The sequence below is a fragment of the Tamandua tetradactyla genome, chromosome 19 (genome assembly GCF_023851605.1).
Source record: "Tamandua tetradactyla isolate mTamTet1 chromosome 19, mTamTet1.pri, whole genome shotgun sequence".
NCBI lineage: Eukaryota > Metazoa > Chordata > Mammalia > Pilosa > Myrmecophagidae > Tamandua > Tamandua tetradactyla.
The window spans coordinates 56757814-56772333 of record NC_135345.1 but is presented as its reverse complement, the minus strand read 5'-3'; the positions used below and the strand labels follow the sequence as shown (position 1 = coordinate 56772333).

Sequence of the window (14520 nt, the reverse complement as noted above, 5' to 3'; positions counted from 1 at the left end):
GCCTAATAGAAAAATCATGGGTTGTGTTTGTTCAGGACTCTCCCAAAGGAGACCTTTTCAGACTTGCTCACATTTTGCATTAAGCTGCCACTTTGTCACTTTTTAGTAGCTGTTCTCATATTGTGAGGCAAAAAAAGTTCATATTCCTATTTTTCAAATGAAGAAACTGAAGTGAAATCAGAATGGATGCATACTCAACAATACCACTACCATGTATCAGTACTGATTAATTCCCTGCTAGATATGTTCTCCCTTCAGTTAAATCACTTCCTTTGGTTCAATCTGACTGTTTCCTTACTCTAAAGGGTACAGGCATTGGGAAACAAATACACAGCTGTCTATAAAAAGGGTCATTATTTGTCAGGACTAAAATTGGTTGTCAGCAAGCATTGTAAAGCTTTATATGCCGTTTTTCTGAGGATTTGGCATAACAATAATATGTTTTGGCATTTACTTACCAGCACCCACAACAAAAATGTTTTTGTCTTTGTCCTTGAAAGACAGTACGCATATCACAGATTTTATCAACTATTCCTTCAATAAGTATGAGGGTAACTTCTGCAGTGCTAGGTATTCATAGGAAATAGTTTTTGAGCACCTAATATGAGTCTGAATAAAACCTGGTGCCTGACCTCATGGAACTGACAGTCTGGTGAAAGAGCCAGACAAGTAAATCAATAATTTCTATTCAAAGTGACAAGCACTTTGCTGGAACCATGCCCACAATGCCATGGGAACACAGGCAAGGGCAGACAAATCAAATAGAGTAGAAGGAAAAGGCTTCTCAGAGGAGCTGATTTCTAAGCTGCCAGTATCAAAGTTTAACCAGCTCTGACTCTGACTTCAATTCCCAGTACTCAAGTGACAAAGTACCTCCTGACTGTGCTTTCTGAGTTCTTGACACTGTCACAGGCAGATCTAGTGCCTGTGTTCTTAGACAGGGAAGAAAAGAAAGGAAGGGAAAAGAGAAAACAAAGAGCAGAAATTAAAAAGCTCCATTGCAGACAGGTTCCAGAAGTTGCTAGAGATGCCCGGGGGCGTGAGCTTGGCCAAAGAAATTTTCATTCTAATAAAGGGTAACCACCCAGTGCTTGAGCACTCTCCCTCCTCATCATGGGGAGTAAAACCTACAATATTATTTTCCTTTATCTTTGCCAGCCAATAGGATAGGGCCAAGCAGTCTTTTTCAATCGAGGGGCCTTCACTGAGCCAAGCCAGTGACGTGCTGCCTTCTGCCTCCACTAAGGACAGGGAAATGAAACCTAGATCACTGTGCACCCCCAGAAAATGAGGTCGGACCTTTTGCTAACATCCCAAGAGACTTCTTCACACAGAATGCATCCACTGCCATTAGCCTTCCCCCAGTCTTCCAAACTCCTAGGTCTGAGACGCATTTACCCTTCCACTCCTGCTGGCTGAAACCAAAAACAGCCCCTGCCCCTTTGGGATCCCACTGCCCGCCCTGGGACTCTGCCAAAGATCAGAAAAGAGCGTGTAAGTGATTACCTCAGATTGTCCTCCAGGATGTCCTCATCGGAAGAGACGTTCCCATTGCTGACACTCTGCTGAGAGCAACTCTTCTTCCTCGCGGATTCCTCCCGGGACAACAGTGTATCTTTCTTTTTCCCTTTGCCAAACAATCTCTTAAAAGGTTGGAATTTGCCTCCCTTCTTCTTGTCTGCAAATTACAAGATAAACATTACACTGCAGTTTGACAGGGCTGGACCTCTGAGACTGAAACAAGTTACAACCAAGTTGCCTCGGGCTGGGGTGCCGGGGCAAAGGGCAGTTCCCGAGCTGCGGCACGAGAAGCCTCTGTCCCCAAGGCTCTGAGGAAACATCCTAAGAGGAAAAAAAAAAAAGAGGCTCCAAGCCTTATGGCGGCCACACAAAGGTGGTGCCTGCTGCTTTAACAAAGCAGGTGGCCGATGCCCTCCCTGGACAAAGCTGAGAAAAAGACACAAGTGGGACAGGTGCCGGGGTGGGGTAGGGATGGGGGATTTTGTGTATAAATATACACTAGTATATATATATATACACACATGTACACTCACACATATCCTCTTTCAGACTCACGTTCTTAGCCCTTATTAGATACAGATGATAACCTCAAACTCTCGGTTTAAGCTTTGCCCCCAATTCCCTCTATCTCCATATATTTCCAGTTTATTTCTCTTGTCTGCTTTTAAAATCTAACTCTGAAGAGTCCTGAAGGAGTTGCTGCGGACATCTTCCCATCTATTGCTTCATCTAGTCAGGATCTAGGCTCACCGCCAGCATCTCCTTTAGTTACTCAGGTAATACCTTTCAGTCCTGCTTCAGGTAAAAATGTCTTCACCGTCACTCCACTCCTGCCCCAGAAAAGAAAGTGCAAATCACGTACTGTCAGCGCAAACATCTATCTTCTCAGATCTTTCCCTGTTTTTTTGTTAAGAACCTTAAAGAGGGCAGGCCACGGTGGCTCAGCAGGTAAGAATGCTTGCCTGCCATGCCCGAGGACCTGGGTTCGATTCCTGGTGCCTGTCCATGTTAAAAAAAAAAAAAAAAAAAAAGAACTTTAAAGAGTTACCCATCCAGTGGACAACTGTGTTTTCGAAGAAATTATTTAACCCTTACTATGTACCAACCATGGCCCTAAGAACGTTTTGAGTGTTACGTCAGTTAATCCTCACAGCAGTCCTATGAGGTAGGTACAGTGGCATCCCATTTTACAGGTGAGGGACTTGAGGCATGGGGAGATGAAAACACTTGCCTATGCCATGAGAAACACATCTCTGAGGCTGGAGTCAGGAGTTCTGAGGAAGAAGGAAAGGGAAATGCTCACAACGTATATGGGAAAATACCTGCACAAAACACTGAAACATGGGGTCCCAGCCAAGTACCTGAACATGGGTTCTGTTGGCCAGAGTGAACAGAGAGATCTCGGTCTAAAAATGAGGTTACTGATGCAACAAACTGGTCATCATTTCTTCGGCAGTCTTCAGTTCCGCCCTTAATGAGCACTGGTAGAAAATGTGAAATGAAGAAGAAGTGGTTCAAACCACTTCACCCTACACAGTGGAGCATGGCAGAGAGGAAGCAAACGGAATAATCACCCATTACAAAAAGTCCACAGTCTGGGATGGTTAGTATAGGCAGAAACAGACCTCAAACTTTAGGGGGTCCCTGAAACAACGTGGTTTTATATCACATTTTAAAAAGAAAGGATGTTTATGACATATCAGATGCCACATATGCACAAGGCACTGCACTAATAGACACGTAGCCCTCAAAACTTAGTTAGATCATGTTCAATGTGCATTATTTTAAAAGTCAAGGAAAAATGCAATGCAGTTGGGATCTTATATTTTAAGATGGTGAACACATACACACACAAAATTGGGGGGGTTGATTTCAGAATGTTGTATGTTTTCAGTGGTTTTTTATTCACTCTTGAATAGAGGACAGAGATTTTCATGACATTTACCTTTAGTTCCCATGAATAAAATCTCCAAAGGATAATTTTTTAAAAATTATAATCAATAGTTTTGAAGACTATAAAAAAAACTAGACAAAGTGTTAAGAGAAAGACCTTATATGAAATAAGTCAACTTGCCCATTAAAAAAAAATTGTACAAGGCACCATAGGTATCATTATATTATTATATAATTTGTCTTTGACACTGCTTGATGAAATAAGTTAATACCTTCTCTGTGAATGTTGGAGGATGAAAATATGTAAATGACACTGGACTTCCAGGTTTGACTGTATCATAAAAGGTGAAACCAAGATCTGTGTTATATTTCATTTATGTCCAAGGTATCAATTGCCTTTTTCCCACTGCAGAAAAATCTAACCCCAAATCCTCAGTCATTGTGCTCTAACCAGAAATAGTCTAAAAGATCATAGGAAAATTCCTGAAAAAGCAGTTATGACATCATTACCCCAAGCCTGAGTCCACAGATCTACTTTTTAAGCCAAGCAGAGTATTCAAATTATATTAGAATTCATTGAAAGGAAAAAAAAAATCACTGCCCTAAAGTCATGGTGGATTTGGTGATATTCAGTTGAGCTGGAGCCAAGGGAGTTAACCATAATTTAAAAAATCAAATTACATTTCTCGAACAGGTTACTTGTGTAACTAATAGGTGACTGGGTCTATGTACTAAGTCAAGAATGTTGATGTATTTCTTTGAATTGTCTCAGTGCCCAGAACGGAGCCAGCCACCACATAAAATATTTTGTTGCATTGATCATATTGTTAGGGGAGTCGGGAAGTAAACAGAACCTAAAAGAGTCGAATACAGATACAAAGACAGAAAAAAGATAAACTTGAGGAGGACATCAGGAATACAGCAGCCTTGGTTATCTATTTATATCGTTGGCATGTTTGAAGGTTGCCTCTGACATTGCCACTGCAGCACTTTGTGCTGCACAGGAATTTTGCACTTTATATGGGCAATAACTTGGCATGAGAACACACACGCTATCCTGGAAGACATGCCAAAGTCCAAGTGGCAGGTAGTTCCCACGAACTGCCCAGGAACACTGTTTCAGCAATGCCTTAGCTTTCAGGAAAGTAAAAGAACACTAAAATCTACTCAAGCACTTCAGTCCAACAACCCACCCTTCTTACCATGAGAAACAAAAATGTCTAAGTCCTAGAAACACGAATCTCTCTACAGAGGAGGACTTGGGACATGGAAGCTTTCTCTGGAAGTCTCTTCCAAAGTTAGTTTTTAATGGCATCTCAGTTATGAAAAGTATTTCTCACCTTCTTCATTTCTAAAATTCATAATATATTACCTGTCAGAAATACATTTAAATTTTAGTTATGTTCTTTGATTATTTTATTATTGACTGCTTAGGGTAAATTGGTTTATTTTCTAGAATCAACTTTATAAAAGACCCAATGATTACATGTAGCCCCACCCTACATCTAGACAGCAAAACCTGATTAAGTGACAATAATAAGGAATGCAATTTTATGAGTTACAGAAAGATTTTTAATATTTTTTTCTTATTTGATTCTCTGATTTTATTCTCAAAGTTTCTATAAGATCTCACATCAAAAAGCAAGTGCCTAAATTTCATAAAACCTTTGTAGTCCTATGGCAAAAATAACCATTAAGAACTAAGCATCTATGCCTGAGAGCTATTTCTGAAGGACCTCCTTTGTTGTTCAGATGTGGCCTCAGTCTCTCTATGCCCAACTCTGCAAGTGAAATCATTGCCCTCCCCTCTAGTGGGACATGACATCCACGGGTGAAAGTCTCCCTGGCGACGTGGGAGATGACTCCCAGGGATGAATCCAGCCCTGGCACCATGGGATCAACAATTACATCCTGACCAAAAGGAGGAAAAAAGTGTAATTAATAAAGTGTCAGTGGCAGAAATAGTTCAAATGGAATGGAGAGGCTACTCTGGAGGTTGCTCTTATGGAAGCCTTGGGTAGACTTTGCTACCTATCATAACCTGCCAACCCCCAAACAGGACTATTCCAGCCAATCTTAAAGAACACCTAGGAAAATATATAAGATTCCAAAAGGGTTCCATGCATTTGTATAACCTTCCAGAAACCTACAACCTCCAGTTGGGTCCCTGGAGCAGACAGATCCTGAAACCTAGAGGGCACAGCCTCTCCAGAACATCAGATAGTACCATCTCCCTACTCCATACAGTACAGACCCTTCAAACATGAAAAATTTAGAATTGCCATAGCCCAAACACCCCTAAAGAGAGGAATAGAAAGATCAAAGGTGATGGTGGAGTTATACAGAAAAGATAGGATTTAACAAATGAATATGAATGCTGAATCATTAAATTGATATCTCTTTTAGTCTCCAGTATCATAGAGTAGCCAGAAGCAAAAACCTAAAATTGTGGAATTATAACCTAAGTCAAACTTTGAAATATGTTCTACAACTAACTGTGGCACTATGCTTTGAAATGTGTTGCTTTTTTGTATATGTATTATTTTTTACAACAAAGAAAGAAAAAAGTCAACTGTGGTGATAAAATATTTAAGCCTTCTAGCCTCCTATATTCTGGAGTAGTTAGAAGGAAAACTCTGAAAGGATCATGTGGTAACCCGTGACAAACTGGGATCTGACCTGTAACTCCTTGTTGAGACATGCTTTGAAAATTATTGCTTTTTATTTCTTTGCTTTGTTTATATACTATACAATAAAAAAAAGTTAAAAAAAAAACAACTAAGCATCTGTCTATGAATATCCATTAAATGAACTATTTTATGATCCACTTATGATTTGGAAGCTGCATTAGCTTTGTCTCCACAGAATTAACTGGATTAAATGCATGATCAGCAGCAGCAGCTATTTTTTTGACAAGTAACAAACATGGTTCGATGTGAATATGTTCACAGATAAAGCCTAAAAAAATCAAAGCACTTTTAACACAGTAATAAAACGGGGCCCTTCTGAAATGCTAATGTGAAATATTTCAAAATACAACTGCCATATACAAAAGAGGTATAGTTTAGAAAAGTATTCTGCATCATTAGAATATTTAAAATTGCATTTTAGAATTTTTTTTAACTTTTTTTATTGTATAGCATATCTACAAAGCAAAGAAATAAAAGAGCGATAGTTTTCAAAGCACTCTTCAAAAAGTGGTTACAGGGTAGATCCCAGAGTTTGTTATGGGCTACCATACAATCTTCTCATATTTTTCCTTATAGCTGCTCCAGAATATAGGAGGCAAGAGGGCTTAAATACTTTTTTATCATCACAATCGACTTTTTTTTCCACAAATAAACCAATTATTTTAATAGATATTATTTTGTATTTATATAATGACTTCCTCAAGAACTTTAAATGCTTTACAGACATTATAATTAATCCCCACAAAAGCCCTGTGAGGTAGGTTTTATCCCATTTTACAAGAGAGATTGTGAAGCACAGAGAGGTTAAGTGACTTCCCAAAAGTCACAATTAAAATCCACTGAAGAGCTAGAACACAAGTACCTTAGCCTTCCAGCTCCCAGATAAATACTTCCTAAGAGAACCTTTAAAGAAGTGTCTCTAAAGAAAGTATCAAGAATAGTATGTTATGAACGTGAATTCTTCCTACTGACACCAAGGAAAGAAAAAAGCCTATACTATGGCTAGCGGCAACAAGATTCAGATATTACATGCCTTCTTTCCCCTTCCTAAAGCCCCACGGATCCTGTCTAAGGGCAAAGTTTCCAAGACAAAAGCCACACAACTTAGAAGTGGAACTTAATACAGAATATTTATTTTAAGATAATTTATAGAAATTTTTATTCCACTATGCAAAATATGGGCCAGCCAGCCCAACAAACATGCACACAGTTATACAGCAATCTGCCAGCATTCACATCTTCAACCTGCCCCTCGTTTTAATCACAGTCAACCAACAGACAACCTCACAGGATGCTTTCTATAGGGGTCACTTTTCTCTCTGATCATCTTTAAGATATTTTACTTAGATTCAGCTGCACAGAGAGTAAAAAGTAAATTTAGAACCATCACCCCAGAGCCCTCCCCTGACAAATCGTCCTCTTAAACGTGGTGTGAATGTGAACAAAGGGTGTGGCCACCATGCAACGTAACCAAAATGCTGGAACTTGCTTTAACTATGCAAGTGAAGCTTGGCTTGGGCTGCAGGTTTTCCTTTAAAAAATGCAACATGTAAAAGCAAACACAACATAGCAATTCGATGCTATACCCTTATACAAATGACTTACTTTATCTTTCTGTTTTATACATGCTGTGGCCTAAATTGATAGAAAAACCGGCTTTTCTTCACCTTAGTTTTTTTCTCTGTGCTGAAAGCTGCAAAAAATACAGCTTTAAATTCCAAGAAAATTTGGTTTAAGCCCTTGAAATTTAAAAAATCGATCCACTGCCATTGATCTGAATTTCCCTCAATTCCTGGCTGTGATTCTCTTTGCAATGCTGATAGATTAGGCAGCCTATTTATAATTTGTACAAAACACTTCCAGCCAGGGTAAGGTTTACAAACTGTATCTTAAAAAGAAACTTGTTAATTTTCTCCCAGCACATATTTAAACAGCCCAATTAATCAAATGACCCTGTTCACTGAACAAACAGGTCAAGTCATTTCCTGAGCTATAAGATAGATAATAAATGTTAATAATAGCAGCAAACAAAAAACATTCTTTTTTTGTTTGTTTTTCATATTTAACAGTGTTAGTAAAATAACTTTTAAAAATTACATCAATTCAAAAAGGAGAAAGATACAGTCTGAAAAGGGTTTGATAAAGGACATCCAAGGCCTGATTGCTATTATTTTGACTAAACATTCAATTACTTTCAAAAAGTTACATTCGGCCACTGCCAGACAACTTACTGATGCATAGAAAAGTGTCAAATGCAACAGTCTACAAATACTTACACTACATACGTTTCTTTTAAAGCCTCCAACAGAATGAAGTCTTAACAAATACAGATTTTAATTTTGGAATATTCTTCCAGTAAGATCTGTAAATGTGGAGGAAAAAAATAAAATAAAACAGAACTCACTGCTTGCATTCCTGGTCTACTTCATTAAATTTAATCTTCAAAGGTTTTTAGCTGGGTTTTTAGCTGGGTTTACCTGGGCTGCTGGGTTCATGACGAACAGATGACTTCTTTCCAGGGTAAAGGAGATGACATTTGAAAACAAGTATTATAACATGAATTTTCCAAGCATGACCTCAACTTGAAACATTAGAATATTTAAGAACTCTAAAGATTGGTATACCACCACTGCAGAATTTCTTTTTATCATTTCAACAACCACAGGGGATTTTTTCTATTTTTATTTTGTTAAAATTAAAACTGAATAAAATAACTGACTCAGAAACTATAACAAAAGGACGAATATTTAGCCAAAGATATCAGTTCCTACTGAAACTTTTTCTCAAGGCATCTTACTGATTTCATACAGAATTTTAAATTCACCTTAAAAAAAGAAACAAAAGGACTAATTAAACTGACAAAAACTAATAAAATATATGCTCAAATTTACTGAAAACATCATGGGCACTTCATACAATACTTAGATTCTATCAGTTTTAAGTAAAATAAATAGAAAAAAATCATAATTACAAAGCCAGTCTTTCTCCTTGGGGAAATGAAAGGCCACTTTGACCAATTGTGCCCTACATATATATATATATATATATATACTGTATATTATTATGAAGCAAAACATATTTGCCTTCACAATACTGAATTCTATTATCTGTTAGTTTATTACATCAGGAAGGCAACTGCAAGTGTTGGGTCCAAAAGTATATGTGGTTTATGTCTGGAAAAAAACATTAAATACGCTTTCTGTACATTGTGAACAAAAGCAAATTTCTGCAATGTATTCAATATTATCTTCTTAAATAATTAGTACAATCCAGTATAGATTCCTATTCTTTTTATTGCACCCAAGAAGTTCAAATAATTATTGGTGCAATTTAGAAAGAGAAAATGTATGTCAATTACCAGAAGGCTGTTTTACAAAAGAAGCTGGGTATCTCTGATTTCACTTACATGTTGAATGGAAATGCACAGACAGCATGATACCTGAGCAAAAAATCATCTACCAAGATAGAAGGGCTTCTGAATCCATAGATTTTGCTTTACTGTGTGCAAAGTGTGCTACTGCCCCCCTGAGCTTCCTACATGTCTCTTTTTTTTTTTAACTTTTTTTATTAATTAAAAAAAAATTAACAAACATTTAGATATCATTCCATTCTATATATACAATCAGTAATTCTTAATATCATCACATAGTTGCATATTCATCATTTCTTAGTACATTTGCATCGATTTAGAAAAAGAAATAAAAAGACAACAAAAAAAGAAATAAAATGATAATAGAGAAAAAAAAAACTATACGTACCAAACCCCTTACCCCTCGCTTTCATTTACCACTACTTCAAACTGAATTTATTTTAACATTTGTTCCCCCTATTATTTATTTTTATTCCATATGTTCTACTCTTCTTCCTACATGTCTCTTTTCTTGAAAAACCAGTGCTTCATACAAAATAACCAGAGAAGAAAGGAGGCAGAAAGTATTTCTTCATCACAGTTCCCCATTCAATCCCGAGACTGATAGAAAAGGATCTAACCAGACTCAGAGTTCTTTGAGATATCCGACGTCAACCCATAGAATTCTACAATAGCTTGTGCATCTATTTTTTCTACAATGTCATCATTAAACAACAACCAAAAATCATGAATTTTAACTATTGCAATATAATGACCTTGACTGGGACCATTTCCACAGTGAACCACCACAGCAACAAGGTCATACATCTTGCCAGGATTGGTTACATCTCCTGAAGTGTTAAATAGACGAAGTTCTAGAGGAAAAACTACCCGGTAAGAGAGTTTTGTATATCGATGAAGTTGGTCCATATATTTAAATCTCTTCAGGTGTAGCGCTAGAATCATGGGCAGTATTTTAACTTTCATCCTTTTGTGTACTTCCTGTTTGCTGCTACATTCTTCACAGCAATGTTTGTACTCATGGCAAGGGTCTCTGTGTTGCTAAACCCCCTTAAGCAGTGAGTAATTGATGTATTTTGTTCCATGTCAACAGAAAGGTCTAAAAAATCTTCATCTTTGCTGCTTGTCGTTTCACAAGTAAGACATCTGGTTTCATTCGTAAATGTTCCCTGAAAAATCTCATGAACCCACATTGGGTCTGGTGTGCTGTTACTGTTTTCACTGTCAATATTACCATTTGGTGAATGGCCATTTGGTTTTTCCTGCTTTCTCTCTTCTTGTAAAATATCGGCAATTATACTTGGTAGGTGATAAAAAAAAAATTCATGGGCTTATTGCAAAATATCGGCAATTGTATTTAGTAGACAATTTAAAAATTCGCGGGCATCTTGCTGCACGTAGTTGTCAAAAAGCTCATTTTCTTTCCGTAATCTTATTACGGTCTTCTTAGGAGGTATTACCCCAACCTCTTCCTTCTGCATGGCTGTGCTATGGAAGAGATCTGCTAAGCACGTAAGGAGGCTCTCTTCCTTCCTAGGTTGACTCTCGTATGCTAGAACCTTTTCACGAACTCGATGACAAAAATAAAGTGCTTGAAAACCTGAATTGCAGGAGCAGGTTTTCCCAAAACTGACTAATGCAAAATAGTGCTCATTGACTGGAAACTGTTCTGGACCAATCTTTTGTCCTTCTTTTTTTGTGAACAAAAATACATGTACAAAAAAGCTATAAATTTCAAAATACAGCACCACGATTAGTTATAGAACATAATTCAGACTTTGACACGGGTTACAATTTTACAATTTTAGATTTTTACTTCTAGCTTCTCTAAAATATTGGAGACTAAAATATATCAATTCAATGAATCAGCATTCATATTCATTTGTTAAATCCTATCTTCTATGTATAATTCCACCATCAACTTTGACTTTTCCATACCTCTCTTTGGGGTTGTTTGGGCTATGGCAATTCTAAATTTTTTATATTGGAAGGGTCTGCCTTTAATTTAGGGTAGGGAGATGGAACTATCTGATGTTCTGGAGAGGCTGGGCTAGGTTTCTGGACTTATCTGGCCAGGGACCCATCTTGAGGTTATAGGTTTTTGGAAAGGTACTCTAGTGCCTAGAACCCTTGTGAAATCTAATATATTGCCCTAGGTATTCTTTAGGATTGGCTGGAATGGTCCTGGTTGGGGTTTGGCAGGTTATGTTAGGTAGCAAGGTCTAACTGAAGCTTACATAAGAGCAACCCCCAGAGTAGCCTCTTGACTCTATTTGAACTCTCTCTGCCACTGATACTTTATTAATTATACTTTTTTTCCCACTTCTGGTCAAGATGTAATTGTTGATCCTATGGTGCCAGGATTCATCCCTGGAATTCCTCTCCTACATTGCCAGGGAGAATTTCACTGCTGGATGTCATGTCCCATGTAGGGGGGAGGGCAATGATTTCACTTGCAGAACTGGGCTGTTTCCTGATAAGCATTTTCTGAAGGTGACCATACCATTGTTCTTTTTTTGTTTCTGGCTTATTTTGTCTTACCAAATGTCCCACATGTTCATTCACATCATTTCATGCCTCATGACATTGTTACTTTTTGTAGCAGAACAACCTTCGTTCATAAGTATACACCATCGTTGACCAATCTACAGCTCCGTCAGTGCATCCTTCAGCCATCTACATTAATTGGGCATCATGTAGAGGGTCCAAAGTCCACAGTCCATCAACATTCTCAATTATAGATAATTTCATCATTCCCGAGAGACAGAAAACCAATAAGCATACCCTCATCTAATAGGAAATCTAAACCTCCTATAACTCTTATCCCTCACCTCATTATTTACCTCTGCTGTTCCTGTACCACTACTGTGGTAGTGTTGATGGTTTCCTTTTGAACATAGCTCATAGCATGCAATAACAGTTTTCCCCCCGTACCCTGGACTTAAACACTCTTTATACAAGAATCATATCTTTGAAGTAATTCTTACGAGAACTTATTCATATTTCTAGTGTGAGTTAATGAGACACGTAGGTCTATACAACCCCTTTCAATCTTCTTCATCTTCAATATGATAATATTACTTACAGACCCACTAGAGAATCACCTTTGCTCCTATCTATTCCCTTACATTGGAGTTCAAACTCATTAGCTAACAGTTCAATCATCTCTAGCTTCTATGTATCTCTAAGTTCCCTATATTCTGTACTATAAGCCTATTTATACTTTTATGCTGGTTATAAAAGTGGAATCATGCAGTATCTATCCTTTTGTGCCTGGCTAATTTCACTTAGCATTATGTTCTCAAGGCTCATCCATCTTGTCATGTGCTTTAGGACGTCATTTTGTCTTACTGCTGCATACTCCTTCATATATATATATGTATATATATATATATATATACACACACACCACATTTTGTTGATCCACTCATCTGTTGATAGGTATTTGGTTTGTTTCCATCTTTTGGTGATTGTGAATAATGCTGCTATGAACATCGGAATGCAAATGTCTGTCTGTGTCATTGCTTTCAGCTCTGCTGGGTATATACCAACTTGTGCTATTGCTAGATCATAGGGCAACTCGATATTTAGTTTCCTAAGGAACTGCCAAACAGTCTTCCCTAGTGACTGCACCATTATACATTCCCACCAAAACTGCATAAGTGTCCCAGTTTCTTCACATCCCCTCCAACATTTATAGTTTCCTGTTTGTTTAATAGCAGCCATTCTTATAGGTATGAGGCGGTATCTCATTGTAATCTTGATCTGCATTTCCCTTATAGCCAGTGAAAATGAGCATCTCTTCCTGTGCTTTTGAGCCATCTGTGTTTGCTCTTCAGAAGAATGCCTAACATATCTTTAGCCCATTTTATAGTTGTATTGTTTGTTCATTTGTTGTTGAGTTGTATAATTTCTTTGTATATACAGGAAATTAAACCTTTGTCTGATACGTGATTTCCAAATATTTTCTCCCATTGAGTTGGCTACCCCTTCACCCTTTTTCCATTAATTTAAAAAAATGTATAACAACAAACAAACACAAACATTCTTAACTTTTGATCATTCCGTTCTTCATATATAATCAGTAATTCACAATATAATCACATAGTTGCATATTCATCATCATGATCAGTTCTTGGAACATTTGCATCTATTCAGAAAAAGAAATGAAAAGACAACAGAAAAAAATTCATACATACCATACCCCTTACCCCTCCCTTTCATTCATCACTAGCATTTAAATCTAAATTTATTTTAACATTTGTTCCCCCTATTATTTATTTTTATTCCATATGTTTTACTCATCTGTTGATAAGGTAGATAAAAGGAGCATCAGATACAAAGTTTTCACAATCACACAGTCACACTGTGAAAGCTAGCTATATTATACAATCATCTCCAAGAAACATGGCTACTGGAACACAGCTCTACATTTTCAGGCAGTTCCCTCCAGCCTCTCCATCACATTTTGACTAACAAGGTGATATCTATTTAATGCGTAAGAGTAACCTCCAGGATAACCTCTCGACTCTGTTTGGAATTTCTCAGGCATTGAAGCTTTGTTATGTCTCATTTCGCTCTTCCTCCTTTTAGTCAGGAAGGTTTTCTCAATTCCTTGATGCTGAGTCTCAGATCATTCTAGGATTTCTGTCCCACATTGCCAGAAAGGTCCACACCCCTGGGAGTCATGTTCCACATAGACAGGGGAGGGTGGTGAGTTTGCTTGTTGTGTTGGCTGGAGAGAGAGAGACCACATCTGAGCAACAAAAGAGGTTCTCTTGGAGGTGACTCTTAGGCCTAATTTTAAGTAGGCTTGACCAATCCTTCGTAGGGTTAAGTTTCATATGAACAAACCCCAAGATTGGGGGCTTAGCCTATAGCTTTGGATTTCCCCACTGCTTGTGAGAATATCAAGAATTCAACTTGGGGAAGTTGAATTTTCCCCCTTTCTCACCATTCCCTGAAGGGGACTTTGCCAATACTTTTCTCTTCACCTTTTTTTGACAAATTTTTTTGTGGTGCAGAAGCATTTGATTTTGAGGAGGT

The 14520-nt window shown here is 37.6% G+C and overlaps 1 protein-coding gene and 1 pseudogene across 4 annotated transcripts in view; both read right to left on the bottom strand.

The window, feature by feature from the left end:
* Positions 1-14520, bottom strand: part of CRACD (capping protein inhibiting regulator of actin dynamics) — a 337455-nt gene that overhangs the window by 86867 nt on the left and 236068 nt on the right. For all 4 annotated transcript variants that reach the window (XM_077136939.1, XM_077136935.1, XM_077136938.1 and 1 more), the window contains one exon: positions 1507-1678. Coding sequence is in view for 2 of the 4 variants with exons in the window: in XM_077136935.1 (XP_076993050.1) it covers positions 1507-1678 (172 nt within the window). In the remaining 2 variants the exon portion in view is untranslated. The remainder of the gene's footprint in view (positions 1-1506; positions 1679-14520) is intronic.
* Positions 10063-12310, bottom strand: LOC143663736 (ubiquitin carboxyl-terminal hydrolase 12 pseudogene; annotated as a pseudogene).